Source organism: Oncorhynchus mykiss, chromosome 24 (assembly GCF_013265735.2).
Source record: "Oncorhynchus mykiss isolate Arlee chromosome 24, USDA_OmykA_1.1, whole genome shotgun sequence".
NCBI lineage: Eukaryota > Metazoa > Chordata > Actinopteri > Salmoniformes > Salmonidae > Oncorhynchus > Oncorhynchus mykiss.
This window is the reverse complement of record NC_048588.1, coordinates 20,349,089-20,374,272: the sequence shown is the minus strand read 5'-3', so window position 1 is coordinate 20,374,272 and position 25,184 is coordinate 20,349,089. Positions and strand designations below refer to the sequence as shown.

At 43.8% G+C, this 25,184-nt stretch overlaps 1 protein-coding gene across 5 annotated transcripts in view; it reads left to right on the top strand.

The window, feature by feature from the left end:
* The window catches only part of LOC110503964 (protein turtle homolog B), a 75,175-nt gene that overhangs the window by 30,895 nt on the left and 19,096 nt on the right, over positions 1-25,184 (top strand). For all 5 annotated transcript variants that reach the window (XR_005039327.1, XM_021582652.2, XM_021582650.2 and 2 more), the window contains exons 3-11: positions 4,156-4,302; positions 13,885-14,036; positions 17,374-17,491; positions 20,922-21,066; positions 22,116-22,261; positions 23,238-23,380; positions 23,644-23,784; positions 23,908-24,027; positions 24,161-24,311. Coding sequence is in view for 4 of the 5 variants with exons in the window: in XM_021582652.2 (XP_021438327.2) it covers positions 4,156-4,302; positions 13,885-14,036; positions 17,374-17,491; positions 20,922-21,066; positions 22,116-22,261; positions 23,238-23,380; positions 23,644-23,784; positions 23,908-24,027; positions 24,161-24,311 (1,263 nt within the window). In the remaining variant the exon portion in view is untranslated. The remainder of the gene's footprint in view (positions 1-4,155; positions 4,303-13,884; positions 14,037-17,373; positions 17,492-20,921; positions 21,067-22,115; positions 22,262-23,237; positions 23,381-23,643; positions 23,785-23,907; positions 24,028-24,160; positions 24,312-25,184) is intronic.

The following is a 25,184-nucleotide window of genomic DNA, read 5'->3' as shown; positions in this document are numbered from 1 at the left end:
GCAATAAACCTACATGTCAGACATGGCCCTCACTTTGTGCTCAATTTTAAAGTCTTCATGTATTTCACTGAACTTGGCAGTAATCACATCATACTGTAGGTATGACGTCCTCTCAGTCTTGCACAAGCCAAAGCAGCTGACTCCCTCTCCAAGGTGTCCTCCTCGATTCAGTGGCATGTCAGGCCGAAGAAGCATCTGTTATGGGCAGACCAGATGTCTGCTGTGCAGGGGTGGAAAAAGTACTACATTGTCATACTTGAGTAAAAGTAAAGATACCTTCATAGAAAATGACTCAAGTAAAAGTGACCCAGTAAAAAGTATTTGGTTTTAAATATATTTAAGTATAACAAGTAAATGGAATTGCTAAAATGTTCTGCACTTAAGTATCAAAAGTAAAGTATAATCCATTTAAAATTCCTTATATTAAGCAAACCAGACAGCATACATTTTTTTTTTTTATTGACGGATAACCAGGGACACACTCCAACACTCAGACAATTGACTTTGTGTTTAGTGAACATTTGTGTTTAGTGAGTCTGCAAGATCAGAGGCAGTAGGGGTGACCAGGGATGTTCTTTTGATAAGTGTGTGAGTCAAGTACAGATATCCCCCAAAACTACTTAAGTAGTACTTTAAAGATTTTTTACTTTACATCACTGCTGCTGTGGTGCAGACTAACTTTATGCTCTGGAGTTTGGTGGAGAGAGCTTCTTTCATGGACTCAAATTCCCTTTCATCTGATGCATCAACGTCGTTCTACACAACTTTTCTCCCACCACTGATTCCTTCTACTAGCTTGGGGGAATGAAGGGACCTCTTCTAGTGAAAAGGGTTTCACATCCTCTAAGATGAAGTCAAATACCCGGTGATTAACCTGGCTTTGTTAGGTGTGTGGTTAGGTGTGTGGTCCTTGTTAGGTGTGTGGCACAAGATGTCCCTTTTTGGCCATCTGTAGATGGCTGTGCATCTCTCCACTCCTCCATGTCATCTGGTTGCCTTTTCCTGCTCACGTTCTTCCATTGATTGTTATGCATCCTCTGAAAAAACTAAATGCAATCACTTAATTATGACAATACAATAAGTAAAATAACAGTGGAGTGAGAACCTTGTTATTGTTTCAAATAAGTATTGTAGCTTTACCCAACTTTTGTCCACCCTTTTGAAACTTATGTTTCACTTTCTATAGCCTGCCCCTGTCTGATAAACACAGGGCTAGGGTTGGAACAGGTAACCACTCACACATGGACAAAGCTGTGAATGCAATGATGTATATGGTGGTTTATATTGTTTGTATAGAAATACTCAAATATTTATTTGGGTTGAAAAACAACCGCAGGAAAACTGCAGTGTGGCTTTATTGATTAGGGTAGCATGGTACTCTGAAACCATAGCTAGCTAGCTAACTAAGTTAGCAACAACCCTGACAGTGAGCATCTTGTAATGTTGGGTTACAGAGTGCAACTAACGTTAGCCTTCAAAATGTTATTTTTTTGTACTTTTGATTTAGCGAGCTAGCTAGGCTATGTAGACCAGTGAATTTCACCTATCTACAACTGATTTGTCTTAGTTAAAATAGATTTAATTAAATTGTTAACAAATTAGCACAATAGCATACTTGCTATGATATCTTGTTAACTACAATAGCTAGCAACCGACAGAGCAACCTTAAGTGAGCAGCATAACACCTACATAGTGTAGGAGAGTTGGCAAGCAAATTAGCAAACTAAACAGGCTAGCTAGCTAGAAATCTGACTAAGTAGCTAGCTAGTACTCTCTGAAATCTCCGACCTATACCGGAAGATTGGTAACATTGTGAAGAAAACCTGTCTGTCTCTAGAGACTAGCTAGCTAAGCAAGATAACAATCCACACCTGCCAATCGTCATCCTTACGTCCAAGTGTTTCTTCAGGTTTGAAGTCGAGTCTCTGGATGTCGACAGCAGCTTTACCGTGGGCAAACATAGTTTGCATTGAACTGTTACATTACTGCCCCTTTCTTCTCTAAACACATTGTTCTTTGGAATGCCTTCCAAAAAAATGTACTGTGTTGGGTTAGGGTAATGCACTGTGTTGGGTTAGGGCAATGCACCGCGCTGGGTTAGGGTAATGCACTGCGTTGGGTTAGGGTAATGCACTGCGTTGGGTTAGGGTAATGCACTGCGTTGGGTTAGGGTAATGCACTGCGTTGGGTTAGGGTAATGCACTGTGTTGGGTTAGGGTAATGCACTGCGTTGGGTTAGGGTAATGCACTGTGTTGGGTTAGGGTAATGCACTGCTTTGGGTTAGGGTAATGCACTGCGTTGGGTTAGGGTAATGCACTGCGTTGGGTTAGGGTAATGCACTGCGTTGGGTTAGGGTAATGCACCGCGCTGGGTTAGGGTAATGCACCATGCTGGGTTAGGGTAATGCACTGCGTTGGGTTAGGGTAATGCACTGCGTTGGGTTAGGGTAATGCACCGCGCTGGGTTAGGGTAATGCACCATGCTGGGTTAGGGTAATGCACTGCGTTGGGTTAGGGTAATGCACTGTGTTGGGTTAGGGTAATGCACTGCGTTGGGTTAGGGTAATGCACTGCGTTGGGTTAGGGTAATGCACTGCGTTGGGTTAGGGTAATGCACTGCGTTGGGTTAGGGAAATGCACCGCGCTGGGTTAGGGTAATGCACTGCGTTGGGTTAGGGTAATGCACTGCGTTGGGTTAGGGTAATGCACTGCGCTGGGTTAGGGTAATGCACTGCGCTGGGTTAGGGTAATGCACTGCGTTGGGTTAGGGTAATGCACTGCGTTGGGTTAGGGTAATGCACTGTGTTGGCGCGCTATACCTTTTTATTTTGTGACCGTGTATGTTGCTCAGGCGGTAAGATCAAAGAGGTACTTTTTCAGTTAATTATATGATTGACGTTAATATGAAAGGAAAAAAAATATTCTGAAATTATCCCTTCTATATTTGAAAGTAATCCTAGAATGAATTATCTACTTTTAAAAATGTTTTTGCTGGTATTGTAATGGCTTACAGTTATTGTTTTTGTATTGCATTATATGTAACAGATTACATGGGCTATTTCTAACATGCTGACCCCAACCCTGTCAAGCTCCATATAACGCATTTCAGGTAAAATAACAACCCAATGTTTATATCCCAGGACAAATTAGCAAGCAACAGCAAGCAAACTATCTGAATTGCCATAATCTGTCCCCAAATTAATATAGTTAGTTCAGAGTTCGTTTTGATATTTCAACCTGCGTGTCCTGATCGCGTCTGGTGTGGATGGACAAAATCAACATGTGCGCAATGGCCCGGTCTAGTCAGCATGTTAGAAATAGCCCAAAAACCCGCAACCCATGACCAATACATTTTCACCCACAACAACGTTTTCAAGGTAGCCCAATTTGGTGGGAAAACTGCAAACATGACAACACTGGCTGGGGAGAGACAGAGAGGTGGGGGTGGGGTGGGGCCAAGAGAAAGAAAGAAAAAAAAGATATATAGAGAGAGTAAGAGATGGAGAGGAGAGGAGAACCTTAGCTGGGAAGCTTCTAGACGAGAGAGAGCCAGAGATATTGCCCTCCAGGTAATGTTATCTATTAATCCTAATACTGGAAGGCAGCTCTCTTCTGGCCAGGTTCTGTTGGTAGTTTGTTTATTGTGAGAGGTTGTGAAGTAGTATGGATTGGGAACAGCTCAAATTCCAATCCAATCATTTTAATTTTGGGTCAAATCAAATCCCCCTGACCTTGGTCATTCGCATTAGCGTTCTTTATATTGAAGCCATCTGTAATCAAACTGGATAGGTTAGGGGGTATCTAACAGCACAATCTAAGGCCACTGTTACCAAATGAACCTGCTCAGAGACACAGAGAAGATGCTGTTGGCAGAGCAGCTACGTATTTGCCAGCTGTGTGATGTCTGTGTCAGCGCAATGTCAGTATGCTGGTGTGTGTTGGGGGTGTGATACTCTAGTGTCATTAATTAATTGAACAGTCAGTGGAATAATGAAAGAGCTGTGTAAGCGTCATCCATGTTTAGATATGCGCATCACATTGATTCATGGTGCTCTTTGGGTACACTGGCGGCAATGTTGGGTGTACCATTCGGATCAACTCAAATTCTATGGTCCTGACTCCTGACCCTACCTGTGTTCTTCTCTCCCACCCCAGGTAGAGCCAGCCTGCATGGGAAGGCGTCTCTTCAGATCGACCCAGTGCGCTCAGAAGACCAGGGCTGGTACGAGTGTAGGGTCCTCATGTTGGAGCAGCAGTACAACACCTTCCACAATGGCAGCTGGGTGCAGCTCACAGTCAATGGTGAGTTGCTGGCTGCATCCCAAATAGCAGGGCCCATAGGGCTCTGGTCAAAAGTAGTGCACTATATAGGGAATAGGGTGCCCAATATGGAGAATGACCAAATATGGAGAATGGGTTTCTACAGTGTAATCTCATCAGATGTGTGTGCTCGACTGATTCATGGCAATGTTCACCTCATAGCTTGCTAACATTCTAAGCCGCTACGGTTTTCATTGTTTTACCTCAGATACAGTGCCTTGCGAAAGTATTCGGCCCCCTTGAACTTTGCGAACTTTTGCCACATTTCAGGCTTCAAACATAAAGATATAAAACTGTATTTTTTTGTGAAGAATCAACAACAAGTGGGACACAATCATGAAGTGGAACGACATTTATTGGATATTTCAAACTTTTTTAACAATCAAAAACTGAAAAATTGGGCGTGCAAAATTATTCAGCCCCTTTACTTTCAGTGCAGCAAACTCTCTCCAGAAGTTCAGTGAGGATCTCTGAATGATCCAATGTTGACCTAAATGACTAATGATGATAAATACAATCCACCTGTGTGTAATCAAGTCATTTATAAATGCACCTGCAATGTGATAGTCTCAGAGGTCCGTTAAAAGCGCAGAGAGCATCATGAAGAACAAGGAACACACCAGGCAGGTCCGAGATACTGTTGTGAAGAAGTTTAAAGCCGGATTTGGATACAAAAAGATTTCCCAAGCTTTAAACATCCCAAGGAGCACTGTGCAAGCGATAATATTGAAATGGAAGGAGTATCAGACCACTGCAAATCTACCAAGACCTGGCCGTCCCTCTAAACTTTCAGCTCATACAAGGAGAAGACTGATCAGAGATGCAGCCAAGAGGCCCATGATCACTCTGGATGAACTGCAGAGATCTACAGCTGAGGTGGGAGACTCTGTCCATAGGACAACAATCAGTCGTATATTGCACAAATCTGGCCTTTATGGAAGAGTGGCAAGAAGAAAGCCATTTCTTAAAGATATCCATAAAAAGTGTCGTTTAAAGTTTGCCACAAGCCACCTAGGAGACACACCAAACATGTGGAAGAAGGTGCTCTGGTCAGATGAAACCAAAATTGAACTTTTTGGCAACAATGCAAAACGTTATGTTTGGCGTAAAAGCAACACAGCTGAACACACCATCCCCACTGTCAAACATGGTGGTGGCAGCATCATGGTTTGGGCCTGCTTTTCGTCAGCAGGGACATGGAAGATGGTTAAAATTGATAGGAAGATGGATGGAGCCAAATATAGGACCATTCTGGAAGAAAACCTGATGGAGTCTGCAAAAGACCTGAGACTGGGACAGAAATTTGTCTTCCAACAAGACAATGATCCAAAACATAAAGCAAAATCTACAATGGAATGGTTCAAAAATAAAACATATCCAGGTGTTAGAATGGCCAAGTCAAAGTCCAGACCTGAATCCAATCGAGAATCTGTGGAAAGAACTGAAAACTGCTGTTCACAAATGCTCTCCATCCAACCTCACTGAGCTCGAGCTGTTTCGCAAGGAGGAATGGGAAAAAATGTCAGTCTCTCGATGTGCAAAACTGATAGAGACATACCCCAAGCGACTTACAGCTGTAATCGCAGCAAAAGGTGGCGCTACAAAGTATTAACTTAAGGGGGCTGAATAATTTTGCACGCCCAATTTTTCAGTTTTTGATTTGTTAAAAAAGTTTGAAATATCCAATAAATGTCGTTCCACTTCATGATTGTGTCCCACTTGTTGTTGATTCTTCACAAAAAAATACAGTTTTATATCTTTATGTTTGAAGCCTGAAATGTGGCAAAAGGTCGCAAAGTTCAAGGGGGCCGAATACTTTCGCAAGGCACTGTAGCTCTACTATAGCGAACTACATTCTGAATATATTGTCAGAACATTCCTTCTCTCTGACTCGACAGTCAGACACAGTAGAGGTGACAATGACTTGTCTGTCTGAGATTTCAGATTTACTGTGTGACTGCTGACTTGTTTTATCACTTGTCCAGTCCGATGTTTGGCTTTTTACTAATTGTATGTGGTACTGTACAATCATTTGTCTGATCGTTTGGCCGCCCTCCGGATGGATAGAGGTGGGTAGTTATTTCTCCATACGATCAAATGCATTGGTTTCCTTTTTAATTTTTTTAACATTAAACAGTTTTTCCCCCTCCAGATAGACACCTCACAAGGACTGAAGATATTATTAGTGTGACAGTTTGCAGTTTATACTGCCAGGTTCACACACTCAACATATATTTTTGGTGTGTGAACTTATGCTCACTGTCTGTGTGAGGCTCATTCATATTCTCATCATGAACTTTCTAATCTGTAACTGATTGTATATGCATATACAGTATACTTGACATTGGATGAGGTTCAACATATGTTCACTGTAAACCTAATGGTCACTACGAAACTGAAAAGGTAGTGATTAAGAAGAGGGAGACTACCAATGTGTCAGTGTGTGCAAGCTTGCATCTACACACTGTGTATTTGTGTGTGAGATCATTGCATGTGTGTAAGGGTACGTTTGCGTTTGGCTGTGGCTAAATGAGTTCTCTATCTGCTGAGTTACACTCGTGGTTGCCCTGCCAGGGAGTGTCACCTGCGGAGCCTCTAGGGGGGGCGGGAGGGAGTGTGTGAACATCTGTGTGTGTTTGGTTTGAATGGCTTTCTGTGAAAGTCGGGCGGGCACACTGCATCTCTATGGTCGGCCACATCAGTGTTCACGCTCAACTCGCTCACTCACTCGCCTATGCTCTCCACCTCTCCTACTCCCAGTCCCTTACACTATCCGTGAGTTGTCTGGATAATATGTTTGATGTGTCTTTATCCTGTGTGTTGGAACCAGTTTTTGGTGTCTGAGTTCATATAAAACAAGTCTAAAATATTTTGTTTGTCCATACTTTGCTTCCAACAGTGTAAGAGCAAAGGTGCAGGACATAAGGGTAATGCATTGTTTTCCCAATTGGGGACTGTTGGGGCTGAACCTGAAGCCAAGCTCTCATGTATACTGAAAGAGCCAGAGCAAAATGGCTGGCAGTGTTTGTGCTTGCTTTGAGACATCTGTGTGTTGAATTGACATTCAGAGGCCTCATCGTGGCTGTATATCCCCTCAAAGGACCTCTGTTGGGAAGGCAGGTGCTCTCCTGGCCAGGCTTCATCACAGATACTAAAGGCAGCCATTTCCTGGGGCCAGTGGAATCTACATATGATACACTTCTTGCTTTGACTTCCTGTTTGCAGCCCTCTACTTCCTGCCAAACGGAGAGAGGATTCATGCCCACTCAGTGGCAGGTGTCAGATGGCAAGAACTTGTGCCCGAAAGACAGAGAGGCCACTGTGGTGCCTCTCCTCTCCTCCCTTCTCTCACCCTCTCCTCCCTTCTTAGTTTAGTATCAGTTAACAGTATGCTAATAAATCAGCAGCTTTTGGATAGAGTGAGAGAATACATCAGTTAGAGAAACAGTGAGTGAGAGATTGTGAGTGTCAACTCACACAGCTGCAGTAACTTCAGAGACAAATAGTCTGAAGGGGATCCCTTGTTGCCTTGAGGGAAAATGGTTGTTGGGTTGCGGATGGAAAGTAGAGTACAGTAAACAGTAAAGGGCTAAATATATGCTGCAATTCAATAAAAATGCTTCATGATCCTTTCGTGCTGTAAGTAGTAGTCCTCAGGGAAAAGACGCTCTCTCACCCACTCTGGCTGGCTCTGTACTGTAAATGTTAATTTTGTCTGAAATCTACTCATAAAGGGAAATCAAAGAAGAACGGTATAAAAAACTGTGCATCCCCGAAGAGCAGTCTTCCAGGGGGCAGGAGAAAGAGAGGAAGGCGGAGAATCAGAGTGAGGAGGAGAGGAGAGAGAAGGAGAGATGTCGGTGAGCAGGTATGGAGCTCTAAGAAGGCCTATCTGCTCGTGTGGAAAGGTCTACAGATGGGAGTGGTGTGAAAACAGAAGCATCTGAATCCAGGAATATAGGAGACTTGAAAATTAGGAAAGTAAGGCGAGATTGTGATGCTCAACTTGGCTTTTTGTAGAACATCTCCCAAGTTCCCCACTTGATGACACTTACTTACTGATGTGTTGTACCTGATGGGCGGAAAGAACTCCCCTGTCAACCATTCCACTCACAGTAAATGCCACCTCCTGCTTGCCACCTACTTAGTGTAAATTAATGTTAGGTCATCTAAACCACATTATAGATGAGAATCAAAGATGTAGACCTGTTCAGTGAAAATAATCTACACCACAATCCACAAAATGGTTGCCGATAAAGCACACTTGCATTGTAAATCACTACAAAAACCAGAGGGGGTTGCTTACAAATGTTCAGAAATGAATATATTCTAGTATACTTGCAGAATGACAATACCCATTGAGAGAATGCGTGGAACAGCTGTTAATAAAGAGATTGAATGGGATCTTAAGCACATTCATATCATACGATTCAGTAGGACGTAACATATCAGTGGAAATGGAGGACGTTGTGCACAATTTTCAGGGACCTGTTTTGGCACGTGAGCGCTACTTTCAAAACTACTGGCTGAAATTGCATCACTTTAAGAAGTTCCTTAATGGTAGTCACTGTAACGGTTTTCGTCGTCTGAAGAAGAGGAATCAGCGGACCAAAGCGCAGCGTGGTAAGTGTTCATACTTGTTTTATTAAAACAAAAGTAAACAAGAGAATAACCAGAACAGTCCTGTAAGGTGCAAACACTAAACAGAAATTAACTACCCACAAAAACCCTGTGGGAAAAAGCTACCTAAATATGGTTCCCAATCAGAGACAACGCTAGACAGCTGTCCCTGATTGAGAACCATACCCAGCCAAAACGAAGAAATACAAAAACATGGGAAAAGGAACATAGAATGCCCACCCAAATCACACCCTGACCAAACCAGAATAGAGACATAAAAAGCTCTAAGGTCAGGGACCCTTGTAGCGGGCCCCGGACTAAAGGGCGCCTTTGGAAGCTTCCAGGACTGAAGGGCGCCTCTGGAGGGTCCGGACTGGAGGGCGACTCTGGAGGGAGGAGACGCAGAGACAGTCTGGTGCGTGGGGCTGCCACAGGGCCCACCAGGCTGGGGAGACCTACAGGAGGCCTGGTGCGTAGAGGAGGCATCGGATGAACCGGGCTGTGGGGGAGCACTGGAGCTCTGGTGCGCAGCCTTGGCACCACTCCTCCAGGCTGAATGCCCACTTTAGCCCGGCCCCTCCAGAGTGCAGGCGCAGGTCGAACCGGGCTGTGGGGAGCACTGGAGATCTGGTGCTTAGCACTCGCACCTCTCCATTAGGCTCAATGCCTACTTTCGCCCGGCACGGGCGGAGCGCAGGCATAGGACGAACAGAACCCTCCCAGCGCCCCTGAGACACAGTACGCAGAGCCGGCACAGGATAACCTGGGCCGAAACGGCACACCGGAGACAAAACGAGCTGAGCTGGCACAATCCGCCCTGACTGGATGCCCACTCTCGCATGGCACTTGCGGGGGGCTGGCATATAGTGCTCCGGGCTATGAGCACGCACTGGAGACACTGTGTGCTTCACCTCATAACAGGGTGCCTGACCAGTATCACGCTGCTTCCGGTAAGCATGGGGAGTTGGCTCAGGCCTGACTCTGCCAATCTCCCCGTGTGCCTCCCCCAAAAATATTTTTGGGGCTGCCTCTCGTGCCTGCTGCGCTGCCTTGCCTCATATCACCGCCTCTCAGCTTTAGCTGCCTCTAGTTCTTCCTTCGGGTGGCAATTTTCCCCAGCCTGTCTCCAGGGTCCCTGTCCATCCAATATCTCCTCCCAAATCCAGGAGTCCTGAACCCTCTGCTCCTCGTTACCACGCTGCTTGGTCCGTTTGTGGTGGGTAGTTCTGCAACGGTTTTCGTTGTCTGAAGAAGAGGAATCATCGGACCAAAGCGCAGCGTGGTAAGTGTTCATGCTTGTTTTATTAAAACTGAACACTAAAACAAAAGTAAACAAGAGAATAACCAGAACAGTCCTGTAAGGTGCAAACACTAAACAGAAATTGACTACCCACAAAAACCTGTGGGAAAAAGCTCCCTAAGTATGGTTCCCAATCAGAGACAACGCTAGACAGCTGTCCCTGATTGAGAACCATACCCTGCCAAAACAAAGAAATACAAAAACATAGATAAAGGAACATATAATGCCCACCCAAATCACACCCTGACCAAACCAGAATAGAGACATAACAAGCTCTAAGTTCAGGGCGTGACAGTCACCGGTAGTCTCTATACAGGAGCATTGTGCAGTGAGCGGCCAAGATGGAGAGGCAGATGTCTAGAAATGCTAATTGGTGTGTTTGTTTACTCCCCACCATGTGTGTGTGCAGTTAGAAGTCAAGGCAAGACTCCCATCGGCTAGCCATGACCCACTTGGGTAGAGAGAGTGTGATCCTCTCTTCAGCTAAGTTTAGTTCAAGTTTTATTGTAACATGCACAAGTACAGTGAAATACTTAACTTGCGAGCTCAACCCAACAGTGCAGTAATCAATGCTTATAAAATACAAAAATTCTGTAAAATACAAAAATATACTGTATATAATAAAGAAAACATGAGAAATAAGAGAATAAGCTATATAGAGGGTCAATGCCAATACCACATTTACAATGTGCAGGGATAATGGAGTAATTTGAGGTAGATATGTACATGTAGGCAGGGATTAGGAGAAAGTGACTGGTAGCAGGATAAATAATTCTAATAGTCAACAGTATGGCACCAGCATAAGTGGTAGGTAGGTGTGTGTATGTTTGTGTGTAAGTGTTTGAGTGTGTGAGAGTGTCAGTATTAGGCGTGATAGGTGGATATACATGTAAATGTGGCTGTTAACAGGAATATATAAATACTTATGGTAATAACTAGTGGTAATATATACAGTGACTTAAGAAAGTATTACCCCTTGATTTATTCCACATTTTGTTGTGTTACAGCCTGAATTCAAAATTGATTAAATATATTTTTTCCCTCACCAATCTACACACAATACCCAATAATGACAAAGTAAAAATGTTTTTTTCTTTTTGATAACTTATTGAAAGTGAAGTGCAGAAATATCTCATTTGCATAACTATTCATACCCCTGAGTCAATACTTTGTAAAATCACATTTGGCAGCGATTACAGCTGTGTGTCTTTCTCGATACGTCGCTAAGAGCTTTCCACACCTGAATTGTGCAACATTAGTCAATTATTACTTTCAAAATTCATCAAGCCATAGATTTTCAAGTAGATTTAAGTCAAAACTGTAACTCAGCCACTCAGGAACATTACCTGTCTTCTTGGTAAGCAACTCCAATGTAGATTTGGCCTTGTGTTTTAGGTTATTGTCCTGCTGAAAGGGGAATTAATCTCCCAGTGTCTGGTAGGAAGCAGACTGAATCAGGTATTCCACTTGGATTTTGCCTGTGCTTCGCTTCGCTCCATTCCATTTATCAGTATTGTATTTGCACCCAACATAACACTGTATTTAGGACAAAAAGTATATTACTTTACCACATGTTTTTCAGTATTACTTTAGTGCCTTGTTTCAAACAGGATGCATGAGTTTGAATATATTTATTGTGTACAGGCGTCCTTCTTTTCACTCTGTCAATTAGGTTAGTATCTACAACGTTCGTGATCCATCCTCAGTTTTCTCCAATCACAGCCATTAAACTCTGTAACTGTTTTAATGTCACCATTGGCCTCATGGTGAAATCCCTGAGCGGTTTCTTTCCTTTCCGGCAACTGAGTTAGGAAGGACGCCTGTACCTTTGTAGTGACTGGGTGTATTGATACACCATCCAAAGTGTAATTAATAACTTCACCATGCTCAAAGGGATATTTAATGTCTGCTTTTTAAACGTTTTACCCATCTACCAATAGGTGCCCTTCTTTTCGAGGCATTGGAAAACCTCCCTGGTCTTTGTGGTTGAATCTGTGTTTGAAATGCACTGCAGAACTGAGGGACCTGTATATGCGGGGTACAGAGATAAGGTGGTCATTCAAAAATCATGTTAAATACTATTATTGCACACGGAGTGACTCCATGCAACTTATTATGTGACTTGTAAAGTAAATGTTTGTCCTGAACTTATTTAGGCTTGCCATAACAAATGGGTTGAATACTTACGGACTCAAGACATTTCAGCTTTTCATTTTTTATTAATTGGCAAAAATGTTTAAAAAAAACATAATTCCACTTTGACATTGTGGGGTATTGTGTGTGAGCCAGTGACACAAAATCTAAATTTAATACATTTTAAATTCAGGCTGTAACACAACAAAATGTGGAAAAAGTCAAGGGGTGTGAATTCTTTCTGAAGGCACTGTACATGTAAACAGTAGTACTAGTAGTAGGATAAATAGATATATACAAATGGTAACGGCAACCAATGAACGGCAACGTAGTGGTACTAGTAAATCTAATCAATAATCATTTTAGCAGCAGCGTAGGTGTGAGGGGGAGCAGTAGTTTTAGCCATTTAACAGTCTTATGGCCAGGGGATAGAAGCTGTTTTAGGAGTCTGTTTGTCTGAGCACCGATACCGTCTGCTGGACGGGAGCAAGGAGAACAGTCCATGTTTCCGGTGGCTGGAGTCTTTGGCAATTTGTGGGGCCTTTCTCAGACACCGCCTGGCATGTACATCCTGGATGGCACAATGCTGCTGCTGCTGTTTAGAACCAGAGTTACCTTGAGATATCAAATGCAGAGAATGCCAAGAGTGTGCAAAGCTGTCATCAAGGCAAAGGGTTGCTACTTTGAAGAATCTCAAATATAAAATATATTTTGATTGGTTTAACACTTTTTTGGTTACTACATGATTCCATATGTGTTATTTCATAGTTTTGATGTCTTCACTACTATTCTACAATGTACAACATAGTAAAAATAAAGACAAACCCTGGAATGAGTAGGCATTGTCACAGCTTTTGATTGGTACTGTAGTGTAGCAGCTCGTTAGCTAGAAATAGATGATAAAGGATACTAGCGAGACCCAGTAACAGCTGTGCAGTATGCTGTACTGATTGGTTTTATTAGTGGCTGTATTATGTTCGATGGTTGTGATATTATGCTCTTTGCTGGGTTCATATAGAGCAGATTAGGTCATCTTTGCCTAAATTGAATAGGGAACACATTTTTTAGAGTACATTTTAGGGATTTATCAATGTGGGGCTGCAGGTAGCCTAGTAGTTAGACCGTTGGGCCAGTAACCGAAAGGTTGCTAGATTGAACCTCCGAGCTGACAAGGTAAAAATCTGTTGTTCTGCCCCTGAACAAGGCGGTTAAGCCACTGTTCCTAGCCCATCATTGTAAATAAGAATTTGTTCTTAACTGACTTGCCTAGTTAAATAAAGGTTAAATAAATACATTAAAAATTTTAAAAATTGTGTTTTGAAATTTTAACAGACATTCCTCATCCCTGTGTAATGCTGGTTAGAGATACATGGGCATGAAGACATTTGATAGGCTGTTAATTTAAAGACTATGCCACATCCCTGAAATTCCCAACTTTTTAATACCTTCAAGAAATTAAGATATTCTCAGTGGATAGAAAATATGCTAATGCTGTTTTTTCTTTCCCAAAGCCCCTCCTACTTTTACGACCACGCCCCCACAGTATGTGGAGGCCAAGGAGGGGGGCAGCACACTGCTGACTTGCTCCGCCCAGGGAAACCCCAAACCCATGATCAGCTGGCTGAGGGAGGGGGAGGAGCTTGCAACCAGTGGAAAATACAAGGTAAGACAAACTGGGCAACAAATTTACTGTACCTCGGGATAGAAATACATGCCCTTTAAACCTTGAATCAGCAGTGAAATGGCCTGTGAAAGTGACTCTATTTTAGGTCAGTAGAAATAAAACATGCAGATTTGTCCATTTTCTGGGCTGCCATGACATTCTTTGATATTTAGGGAAATGAGCCTTGAAGGTATATGGATTCCACATCATTTAGCCCTTTAAGGTCTTGGAGTCATTCAGATGTGACGTTGAAATCTTAGATATTATACATGTCTTGCATGCTTAACACCAGCCCCACCCCACCGTTTCTGAGGATGTCACTGCTCCTGATGGGGGTTTTTGTTGCTATGGAACAAAGTACAGTAAGCACTGAATTGTATGGAAATATTCAGAACAACGGAACAGTATGGAAATAATCAGAACAACTGAACAGTATGGAAATATTCAGAACAACTGAACAGTATGGAAATATTCAGAACAACTGAACAGTATGGAAATATTCAGAACAACTGAACAGTATGGAAATATTCAGAACAACTGAACAGTATGGAAATATTCAGAACAACTGAACAGTATGGAAATAATTAGAACAACTGAACAGTATGGAAATAATCAGAACAACTGAACAGTATGGAAATATTCAGAACAACTGAACAGTATGGAAATAATTAGAACAACTGAACAGTATGGAAATAATCAGAACAACTGAACAGTATGGAAATATTCAGAACAACTGAACAGTATGGAAATATTCAGAACAACTGAACAGTATGGAAATAATTAGAACAACTGAACAGTATGGAAATAATCAGAACAACTGAACAGTATGGAAATATTCAGAACAACTGAACAGTATGGAAATAATTAGAACAACTGAACAGTATGGAAATAATCAGAACAACTGAACAGTATGGAAATATTCAGAACAACTGAACAGTATGGAAATAATCAGAACAACTGAACAGTATGGCTAGGCTATATCCTTTCACAGACAAGCTTTCACAGACTCCAAAACAATGTGTGGTGCCAGAACAACAACCTCTCCCTCAACGTGATCTAGACAAAGGAGCTGATCGTGGACTACAGGAAAAGTAGGGCCGAACACACCCTCATTCACATCGGGCTGTAGTGGAGCAGGTCAAGAGCTTCAAGTTCCTCTGCGTTCACATTACTAAGGACATATCATGGTCCAAACACACCAAGACTGTCGTGAAGAGGGCACTACAACACCGATTCCCCCTCAGGAGACTGAAAAGGACCCATTTGGCATGGGTACTCAGATCCTACAAAAGTTCTACAGCTGTACCAGTGAAAAGGGCTCCTTGACAGCGTCTACCCACAAGTCAGAAGACTGCTGAACAATTCATCAAATGGCAACCAGACTATTTGCATTGATCCCCCCCCCCATTTAAAAAAATGATAATTATGCTGCTGCTACTCACTGTTTATTATCTATGCGTAGTCACTTTACCTACATGTACATATTACCTCAATTACCTAGACTAACCTGTACCCCTGCACAGCCTCGTTATTATTATGTTATTGTGTAACTTGTTCTTTTTTTCTCTATAGTTTATTTAGTAAATATGTTCTTAAGTCTTATTTTTCTAAAAACTGCATTGTTGGTAAAATAAGCATTTCGAGGTAAGGTTGTATTCGGCTCATGTGACAAATACGATTTGAATTGGTCAGTTTAGGCAAGTCGAATGACAACAATTTACAGTTGTGAATGCTACACACTTGTGAAAATATATGAAGAAAATAAAAATATGCATGTTCCTCTATCTTGGTACTCAGACTGGCTGTAGACAAGTCTATACAGTCTGTTTCATAAGTCATGTTCAAGCAAGGAAGGCAGTCTATAGGTGTGGTTGTGTGTGCTGGAGGAAATCTTCAGCACACACCACCATCTGCCTGAGTATATGAGACTGCTGTCTGTCTGTGCACTTTTCACTGCACCCAGATTGCAGATCGAGAAGCCCTTAATTGGACTGTCTTGCATGTCTGTGATTGGCCAGGAGCATCTGTCAGTCAGGCTGCAGAATCCTGCAGAGGGCGGGTCCCTGAGGGGAGGAAGAACAGTCCAGGCGTGTCAAGCCTCGGCTGCACCCCCTCTCTCATTTGTCATGTTTTGCGTTAGTGTTCCAGTTCTCTTTAAGGAACCCTGTGAACCATGGACAACCCCCTCTCTCATCCCTCTCTCAGCCCCCCTCCATATTTCAGATGGAGTAAATCCCTGAGCTTGCTGAAGGCTGCACCTAACATTTGGAAATGATGTGTGATGTACAGGAAGTGACAGCTATCCTCATTCCTGTGTCATAGTTTATGTCACTCAGCGAGCTGGCGCTCTGTCTTGTCCCTCTCTCACCCCTCTCTCATCCCTTTGTCATCCTTCTCTTAGCCAGTCACCCTTCTCTCATCCTTCTTTCACCCATCTCTTTCATCCATCTCTTTAACCCTTCTCTTTCATCCATCTCTTTAACTCTTCTCTTTCATCCATCTCTCTCACCTCTCTCTTATCCATTCTCACCCCTCTCTCACCCCACTCTCTCTCACCCCTTTCTTTCACCCCTTTCTTTCACCCCTCTCTCTCACCTCACTCTCTCTCACCCCTTTCTTTCACCCCTCTCTTTCACCCCTCTCTTTCACCCCTCTTTTTCATCCATCTCTCTCATCCTTCACTCTCTCATCCTTCACTCTCTCACCCCTCTCTCCCTTACCCCTCTTTCTCACCCCTTTCTTTCACCCCTTTCTTTCACCCCTCTCTCTCTCACTCCTTTCTTTCACCCCTTTCTTTCACCCCTCTCTCTCACCTCACTCTCTCTCACCCCTTTCTTTCACCCCTCTTTTTCATCCATCTCTCTCATCCTTTACTCTCTCATCCTTCACTCTCTCACCCTCTCTCCCTTACCCCTCTCTCTCACACCTTTCTTTCATCAATCTCTCTCACCCCTCTCTTATCCATCACTCATCCCTCACTCTCTCTCACCCCTCTCTCTCTCGCCCCTCTCTCTTTCTCTCTCTCACCCCTCTCTCATTCCTTTCCTCAACCCCTTTCTTATCCCTCTTGCTAACCCCTCTCTTCCCTCTCTCATCCCTCTCTCACCCCTTTATCATCCCTCTCTCTCACCCCTCTCAGGCTCCCATACCACAGCCTCGTAAAAGGTCAGAGTTTAGACTTTAGAGTATTGGTTGTATGCTCTCTATAAAACATACATTCCTACCACAGACAGAACCTCAACCCTGCCTTGATTTTGGTGTGCCATTTCACTAGGTTATGCTTCTAAATACCATGTCTGTATGTTTGCTCTGTCTCGCACAAACATGTCCACCCCAGGTGCATGATGGAAGTCTGACGGTGCTGGGGATCACTCGGGACGACAGAGGGGCGTATACGTGTCGAGCCTTCAGCGACCAGGGAGAGGTGCTCCACACCACCCGTCTGCTGGTCCAAGGTAAGAGGGCAACGGTCACACTGTAATGTCACAGATGGGTGTAACTTGAAAGGTTGTTATGGTGGTGTGAGGGAGAAATCATGACTTTTCTCTACTGAGGTGCACACTGATTATTGAGTATGAGTTTTGAGGAGAAGATTCCTAGGACAATTGCTGGCTGAATACTGAAAGAACAGTTTGTCCTGACTTCCTGAAAATTCCCTTATCAGTTCATCTTTACGCTATTTTTACCTTACACCTGCTTTTAAACATCTATTACATGCCTACAGCTATGCAGTACTGTGTCTAGATTGTGTTTAAGATGGAGAAATTAAGTCCTGCTGCTCTCTACTTAAACAGTCTCTGTTTCCTGCCTTTGTCACAGTATGCAGGGTTAGTGTTTGGTTTTATCAGTGTGGTAATATGGTTTAGTCGGTATCAGTCAATAATCTTAAATCCTCTCCTGACCTAGTCTGTGGCTACTGCTGCTGCTGGTGTGTGTGCATACCACTGTCTGTCTGAGGCATACATCACTGTCTGTCTTCGGTCCATTAACCAGGCTCTCTCTCGGCTAGACAGACACAGAACTGGGCTCTGCTCTGCTCAGATAGATGGATCTGATACAGGCTTCCTCCACTTCCTGCCTTTGCCTCTATGTCTACATCAAACACGCGCACACACGTGCACACGCACACACATTCTCTCTCTCTATCAAAACAAGCACTGGATGAGTTAACAGGCTGTACATTAGACGATGGAGCAGGTTGGTTTTATGGTAGGCTTGTTAGGTTTAATGGTGGGGTAAAGATGTGTCAATTTCAGCCAATGTCTAAAAGGAGGATGGGCAAGAAGTCATTGGTAACATCTTGGATTTTGAGGAAGGTTTACTCTACTGACCCCTCTAAACACACTCCCACACAGCATGCACATGCCTGACAATACAGGAAGGGGAGGGTTGTCTAGAACAGCTGACAGGTGAGGGGAACAGTTTCAATTCATTGGTCTGACTGAAGCATCCTCATAAACCTCATAAATGTCTTAGATGGTTTGAATAAGGCTTTTACAAATCCAGAGTGAATTGGAATAAATCTGAGATATAATGATACATATGAGTTTTGTACACAAGCAATATTGCAGCCTGTTTTTGTTTTTCACTAAGGAGTATCCATCCATAAGCAGGCTCTGTGGAAATGTGCCAGTGAAGTTGTCTAAGGCTCTCTGAGCAATTACAAGCAGCTATCGGAGGAGTCGTGATTCTCACTAAAGTGATCTGTTTTTATTTGTTCTGTGACTTAACCACTCTTTCAGTAGTCCCTCCTGATGTATAAAGCTATTCCATGTGTATTAAGGAAGTAACCAGGAGGCTTGTAGCTGGGCCCACTTAAAAAGACAGCTTACGTTTCACTGTCTGTAATATAGTACAGAGAGCAGAGCAGCAACCTCAGGGCACCGAGGGCTCATGTTGTGGAGGCATCTGCAAGTCTGGCAACCAAGTGTGTGGTTCAAGTTACAATATGTATGCTTACTGTATCTCATAGGCTACCAGAGAGAAGCTTGTGCCAGGGGTCTTGTCACGGCTGTGTGGAGATACGGACCAAGGCGCAGCTTGCTCAGAGTTCCACATCTTTATTTTTTGTAAAACTAACAAACAATGAACCATAACATAAGCGGTGCACTAACTCAAAACAAGATCCCACAAAACACAATGGGAAATGGCTGCCTAAATATGATCCCCAATCAGAGACAACAATAAACAGCTGCCTCTGATTGGGAACCATACCAGGCCAACATAGAAATAAAACAACCTAGATTACCCACCCTAGTCACACCCCGACTTAACCAAAATAGATAATTAAAAAGGCTCTCTATGGTCAGGGCATGACAGGTCTACTGTACCTATTTAACAATAAACAGATGCTGAATGGGTCATGAGATAATATTTCAGTATCCATGTCTACACTGAATAAAAATATAAACGCAACATGTAAGTGTTGGTCCCATGTTTCATGAGCCAAAATAAAAGTTCCCAGAAATGTTCCATACACACAAAAATCTAATTTCTCTCAAATTTTGTGCACAAATTTGTTTACATCCATGTTAGTGAGCATTTCTACTTTGCCAATTTAATCCATCCACCTGACAGGTGTGGCATATCAAGAAGCTGATTAAACAGCATGATCATTACACAGGTGCACCTTTTTTGGGGGCCACTATAAAATGTGCAGTTTTGTCAAACAACACAATGCCACATAGGTCAGTTTTGAGGGAGTGTGCAATTGGCATGCTGACTGCAGGAATGTCCACCATGGCTGTTGCCAGATAATTTAATGTTAATTTCTCTACCATAAGCCGTCTCCAACATAATTGTAGAGAATTTGGCAGTACGTCCAACTGGCCTCACAACTGCAGACCACGTGTAACCACAACAGCCCAGGACCTCCACATCTGGCTTCTTCACCTGTGGGATCGTACGAGACCAATCACCCGGACAGCTGATGAAACTGGAAGTTTGCACAACTGAAGAATTTATGCACAAACTGTCAGAAACCATCTCAGGGAAGCTTGTTGTCCTTACCAGGGTCTTGACCTGACTGCAGTTTGGCGTCATAACTGACTTCAGAGAGCAAATGCTCACCTTCGATGGCCATTGGCACGCTGGAGAAGTGTGCTCTTCACAGATGAATCCCGGTTTCAACTGTACCGGGCTGATGGTAGACAGCGTGTATGGCGTCGTGGGCAAGCGGTTTTCTGATGTCAACGTTGTGCCCCATGGTGGCGGTGAGGTTATGGGATGGGCAGGCATAAGCTATGGACAACAAACACAATTGCATTTTATTGATGGCAATTTCAATGCACCGAGAACCCGAGGCCCATTGTGCCATACATCCACCTCTATCACCTCATTTTACAGCATGATAAGGCATGGCCCCATGTCGCAAGGCTCTACACAATTCCATGTAAGCTGAAAGTGCCCCAGTTCTTCCATGGCCTGCATACCCACCAGACATGTCACCCATTGAGCATGTTTGGGATGCTCTGGATCGACATGTATGACAGCGTGTTCCAGTTTCCGTCAATATCCAGCAACTTCGCACAGCCATTGAAAAGGGATGGGACAACATTCCACAGGCCATAATCAACAGTCTGATCAACTCTATGTGAAAGAGATGTGTCGCGCTGCATGAGGCAAAAAGTGGCCACACCAAATACTGACTGGTTTTCTGATCCACGCCTCTAACTTTTTATTAAGTTCCTGTGACAAACATGCATATCGGTATTCCCAGTCACGTGAAATCCATAGATTAGGGCCTAATGAATTTATTTTAATTGACTGATTTCCTTATTTGAACTTAAAATCAGTAAAATCTTTGAAATTGTTGCATGTTGAGTTTATATAATTTTTCAGTGTATGTTTTTTTGTGCACTAAAAGCCTTTGTTTGTTTCCTCTAGGGCCACCGTATATTAAGTCACCGCCAGAGAACATCACTGTCAACATATCCCAGAATGCACGCTTCACCTGTCAAGCAGAGGCGTATCCAGGCAACCTGACCTACACCTGGTTTTGGGAGGAAGATAACGTCTACTTCACTAAGAAGTAAAGTTATAATCGAGATCGTGTGTCTGATTGTCTGTGTGCCTTCCCTTTGGTATTTGAGTCTTTTTCACCCTGTCATCTAAAGGCTTTTGAATCTTGTGTCCTCTCCTGTGACCTTAAATTATTTTGTACTGTGTCTTGGCATAATTATTATGTGAGACTTCCAGACCCTGTCTTGATTCAGTGACTTTGAATGTGTGTGTCTGTGCTGGTGCCCTGTTCTGCTGTGGTCCGGCAGCAGTAAGAGAGGGCCTAGTAGGGGCTGTCTGGAGCACGCCAGCCGGGTTAGCACGCTCTGATGACAATTCCACATGCCTCTTATACTGTAGTAATGATCTGAAGCGTAGTCAGGAGCTGCCAGACTCGCCCCAAGCACCGCTTTAGTTTAGTGATGGAGACGTTTTAGAAAGAACAAGTGACTGGGAGACCAAGTGTCTGTCTGGGAGAATCAACCTATCAGAGAGTCCCTTAGAAAGAGGCCCATCTCAAATAGGTTTCTAAAGGCCTAGAAAAAGTCTGTGCATAATCAACCCTAGGATAAGACACTACTGTCCTAGTTAGGCTGCTTACAATGTTTGGTCTATCCTTGGAGGCAACAGTCTATCACGAAAGGGTATTTTTGGTCTAATCATACGATTTATTTACTCAAAAATATTCATAGTTTAGATTAAAATATTCCCTCTGCTATTTATTTTGCATAATGTCCTCTCAAATATTACTCAAATGAACATGGTGTGAGGTTTGTTTGTTCTTTGTTTGAAACACAGCGGGAATAGAATATCTGCCAGTGTACTCTTCATGAGGGTACTTCATTTAAAGTGGCAGTGCGAGAGAAAACACTAAGGCTGCAGCATCAGGTGATTGTGGAAATAAGGGGATTTATTTGACATTCAACTGCTTCATCTTTTGGAAGCTATTCAGCCTGGTTGGATTTGACCAAATGCTGCCCTCTCATGGCAAGCTTGTGCAATTACATTAATGCAGCCCCAAGTGTGCGAGTGTGTCTCTATGCTATGGCATATTCGATAACGTCTGCTTCCTCTTGGCAGTGACCTGAAAAACCGAGTACGCATCCTCATCGACGGAACCCTCCACATCTTCCGGGTGAAACCAGAGGATGCTGGGAAATACACCTGCAGCCCAAGCAACAGCCTCGGAACTCCACCGTCAGCATCGGCACACCTCTCTGTTCAGTGTGAGTGTTACCATGGCGATGGAGGGAGGGTAAGGGGGAGGGGCAGACAGGCAGGCTGGCTGGCAGTACTGGAACAGGAGGAGAAATAACAGTATCACAACCTGCATAATGGCAGCCAGAACACTGCTGATGTATTGTCATTGGTGATGCAGTACCATACATATCGCCCTGCTGAAACTTTTCCACCCTTGGCTGAATTTCAGAGTCAAAGGTCGGGACGAGGGAATGATTAGATATTCCTACTGCTCATCATCTTGGCAGGTTCTCTCTCATCACCATATTCTTAGCATTTTTTCCCCGTCTATGATTCCAGTCTCTGTAGAGTTGTTTATCTTCCATATTGCTAGACACTGAAAGAGACAGTCTGCTAGTCTCACCCAATAGCATGCTGCTCAGTCTATCCTTCTCCCCTTAGAGAAAGAGTATTGGTCTCCTCAATGTGCTGGACTGAATTGAAATGGTGACCTTTTAGTTCATCTGCTATGTGGGGGGGAAATGCCACCAGGCCGGATGTCTAAGTGTGTTTGCTACTATGCTAATTCCCTCTGCAGTCGCTGGTCATTGATTTCTGTATTCTTAGAGAGAGAGAGAGAGAGAGAGAGAGAGAGATCTAGATACACTAGCAGCCGACCATGACTGTCTTTGTGATTGGCTTCAGAGGGTGACCAGAGCCCCTCGCTGAAAAGATAAACCAAATTCAGGAGTCCTTTTTCCTGTTATGTACTATCCAAGTTGATAGCTAAAGACAATTAGTTAGCAGCTAGCTTGGGCCACCATAAAGTCACTTATAAAATACTATTTCTTACATGGTTTCCATACCGACCAACTTATTACAGGAGAAGTACCTGGCAGTTGTAATTGTGATTTAACAGTTTCAGACTTTATGCTCCAGTCTAATTTCACTGAAAACATCTCCCATCCATCTATACAAAACCTCGTGCTCTGTCCTCTCTGACCTCTAACCTCTGACCCTCAGACCCTGCTCGCGTGCTCAACATGCCCTCCATCATATACGTCCCACGGAAACTGCCAGGGATCATCCGCTGCCCAGCGGACGCCAACCCGCCGGTGATATCAGTGAAGTGGGAGAAAGATGGCTACCCTCTCAGAGTGGAGAAGGTCAGTCTCAGTCTGCCATCTGTGGGGGCCTCTGTCTGTCTGGACTGATGCTGATTACACCTCATTCACCAAAACAGCTGTTCACAAAGTATCCCAGAGTAGAATTGCAGATCTTTCCCTTTTAGACCATAATGAATGCGATTTACATGGACACGAATCCTAGATCAGCACTCCTTTAAAGCTCTTTGAATACAGGCCCTGACATGTTTTAGAGAATATTGCATCCCTGTGATGTTGAGTGTACCTCCTCTCTCCTGTCCCAGTACCCTGGATGGAGCCAGGCACCGGATGGGAGTATCCGGGTGGCGGAGGCCACAGAAGACTCCCTCGGCACCTACACCTGTATGCCTTTCAACGCCCTGGGTACTAAGGGCCAGTCTGACCCGGCCACTCTGGTGCTAAAGGTACTGGTACTGGAAGAAACCTCTGACCAAATGTGATATGTGTAGTCTTCTCTCCCCCCTTTTGGTGAGACTTGTTGTGAGACTTGGTCTGTGACATTGTGTGTGTGTTGGCCCGGCCCACAGGATCCCCCCTACTTTAACGTGAGGCCTGGTGGGGAGTACCGCCAAGAGGCTGGTAGAGAGCTGGTCATCCCCTGTGCTGCCTCGGGAGACCCTGAGATACCAACCATCACCTGGAGGAAGGTATGACACCACGCTATAGCTGGGACTAGTCTGGGAAGAGAAACATGGAAAACACAAACTGCTTTTTTGATATAACAACCAGGGAACTGTGTGTGTGCTTGTGTGTGTGTGCATGTGTGTGCATGTGTTCAAGGTGGGGAAGCCCAGCAAGAGTAAGCACAACATCCTTTCCAGCGGCAGCTTACAGTTCCTGTCCCTCAGCAAGGAGGATCATGGGGAATGGGAGTGTGTGGCCACCAATGTGGTCACCAGCATCACTGCCAGCACGCGCCTCCTCGTCATTGGTACCGTCCCCTGTGACCTCATAACCCTCTTTCCCCATGCATGTCTGATGATCCTAGTCATCGATACAGTCCCGCTGTATTTTCTCAGCTTCAGGGTTCAGAATTTCAGTTAATCTGAATTTAAGTAGTTTGACAGCAACCTTGCAGCTTTCTGTTCCCATTCCTGATGACCCTAGTCCCAGCTGGACTATATGTATACTGAAGTACTGCTTAGACATTCCTGATGACCCTAGTCCCAGCTGGACTATATGTATACTGAAGTACTGCTTAGACATTCCTGATGACCCTAGTCCCAGCTGGACTATATGTATACTGAAGTACTGCTTAGACATTCATGATGACCCTAGTCCCAGCTGGACTATATGTATACTGAAGTACTGCTTAGACATTCATGATGACCCTAGTCCCAGCTGGACTATATGTATACTGAAGTACTGCTTAGACATTCATGATGACCCTAGTCCCAGCTGGACTATATGTATACTGAAGTACTGCTTAGACATTCATGATGACCCTAGTCCCAGCTGGACTATATGTATACTGAAGTACTGCTTAGACATTCATGATGACCCTAGTCCCAGCTGGACTATATGTATACTGAAGTACTGCTTAGACATTCCTGATGACCCTAGTCCCAGCTGGACTATATGTATACTGAAGTACTGCTTAGACATTCCTGATGACCCTAGTCCCAGCTAGACTATATGTATACTGAAGTACTGCTTAGACATTCCTGATGACCCTAGTCCCAGCTGGACTATATGTATACTGAAGTACTGCTTAGACATTCATGATGACCCTAGTCCCAGCTGGACTATATGTATACTGAAGTACTGCTTAGACATTCATGATGACCCTAGTCCCAGCTGGACT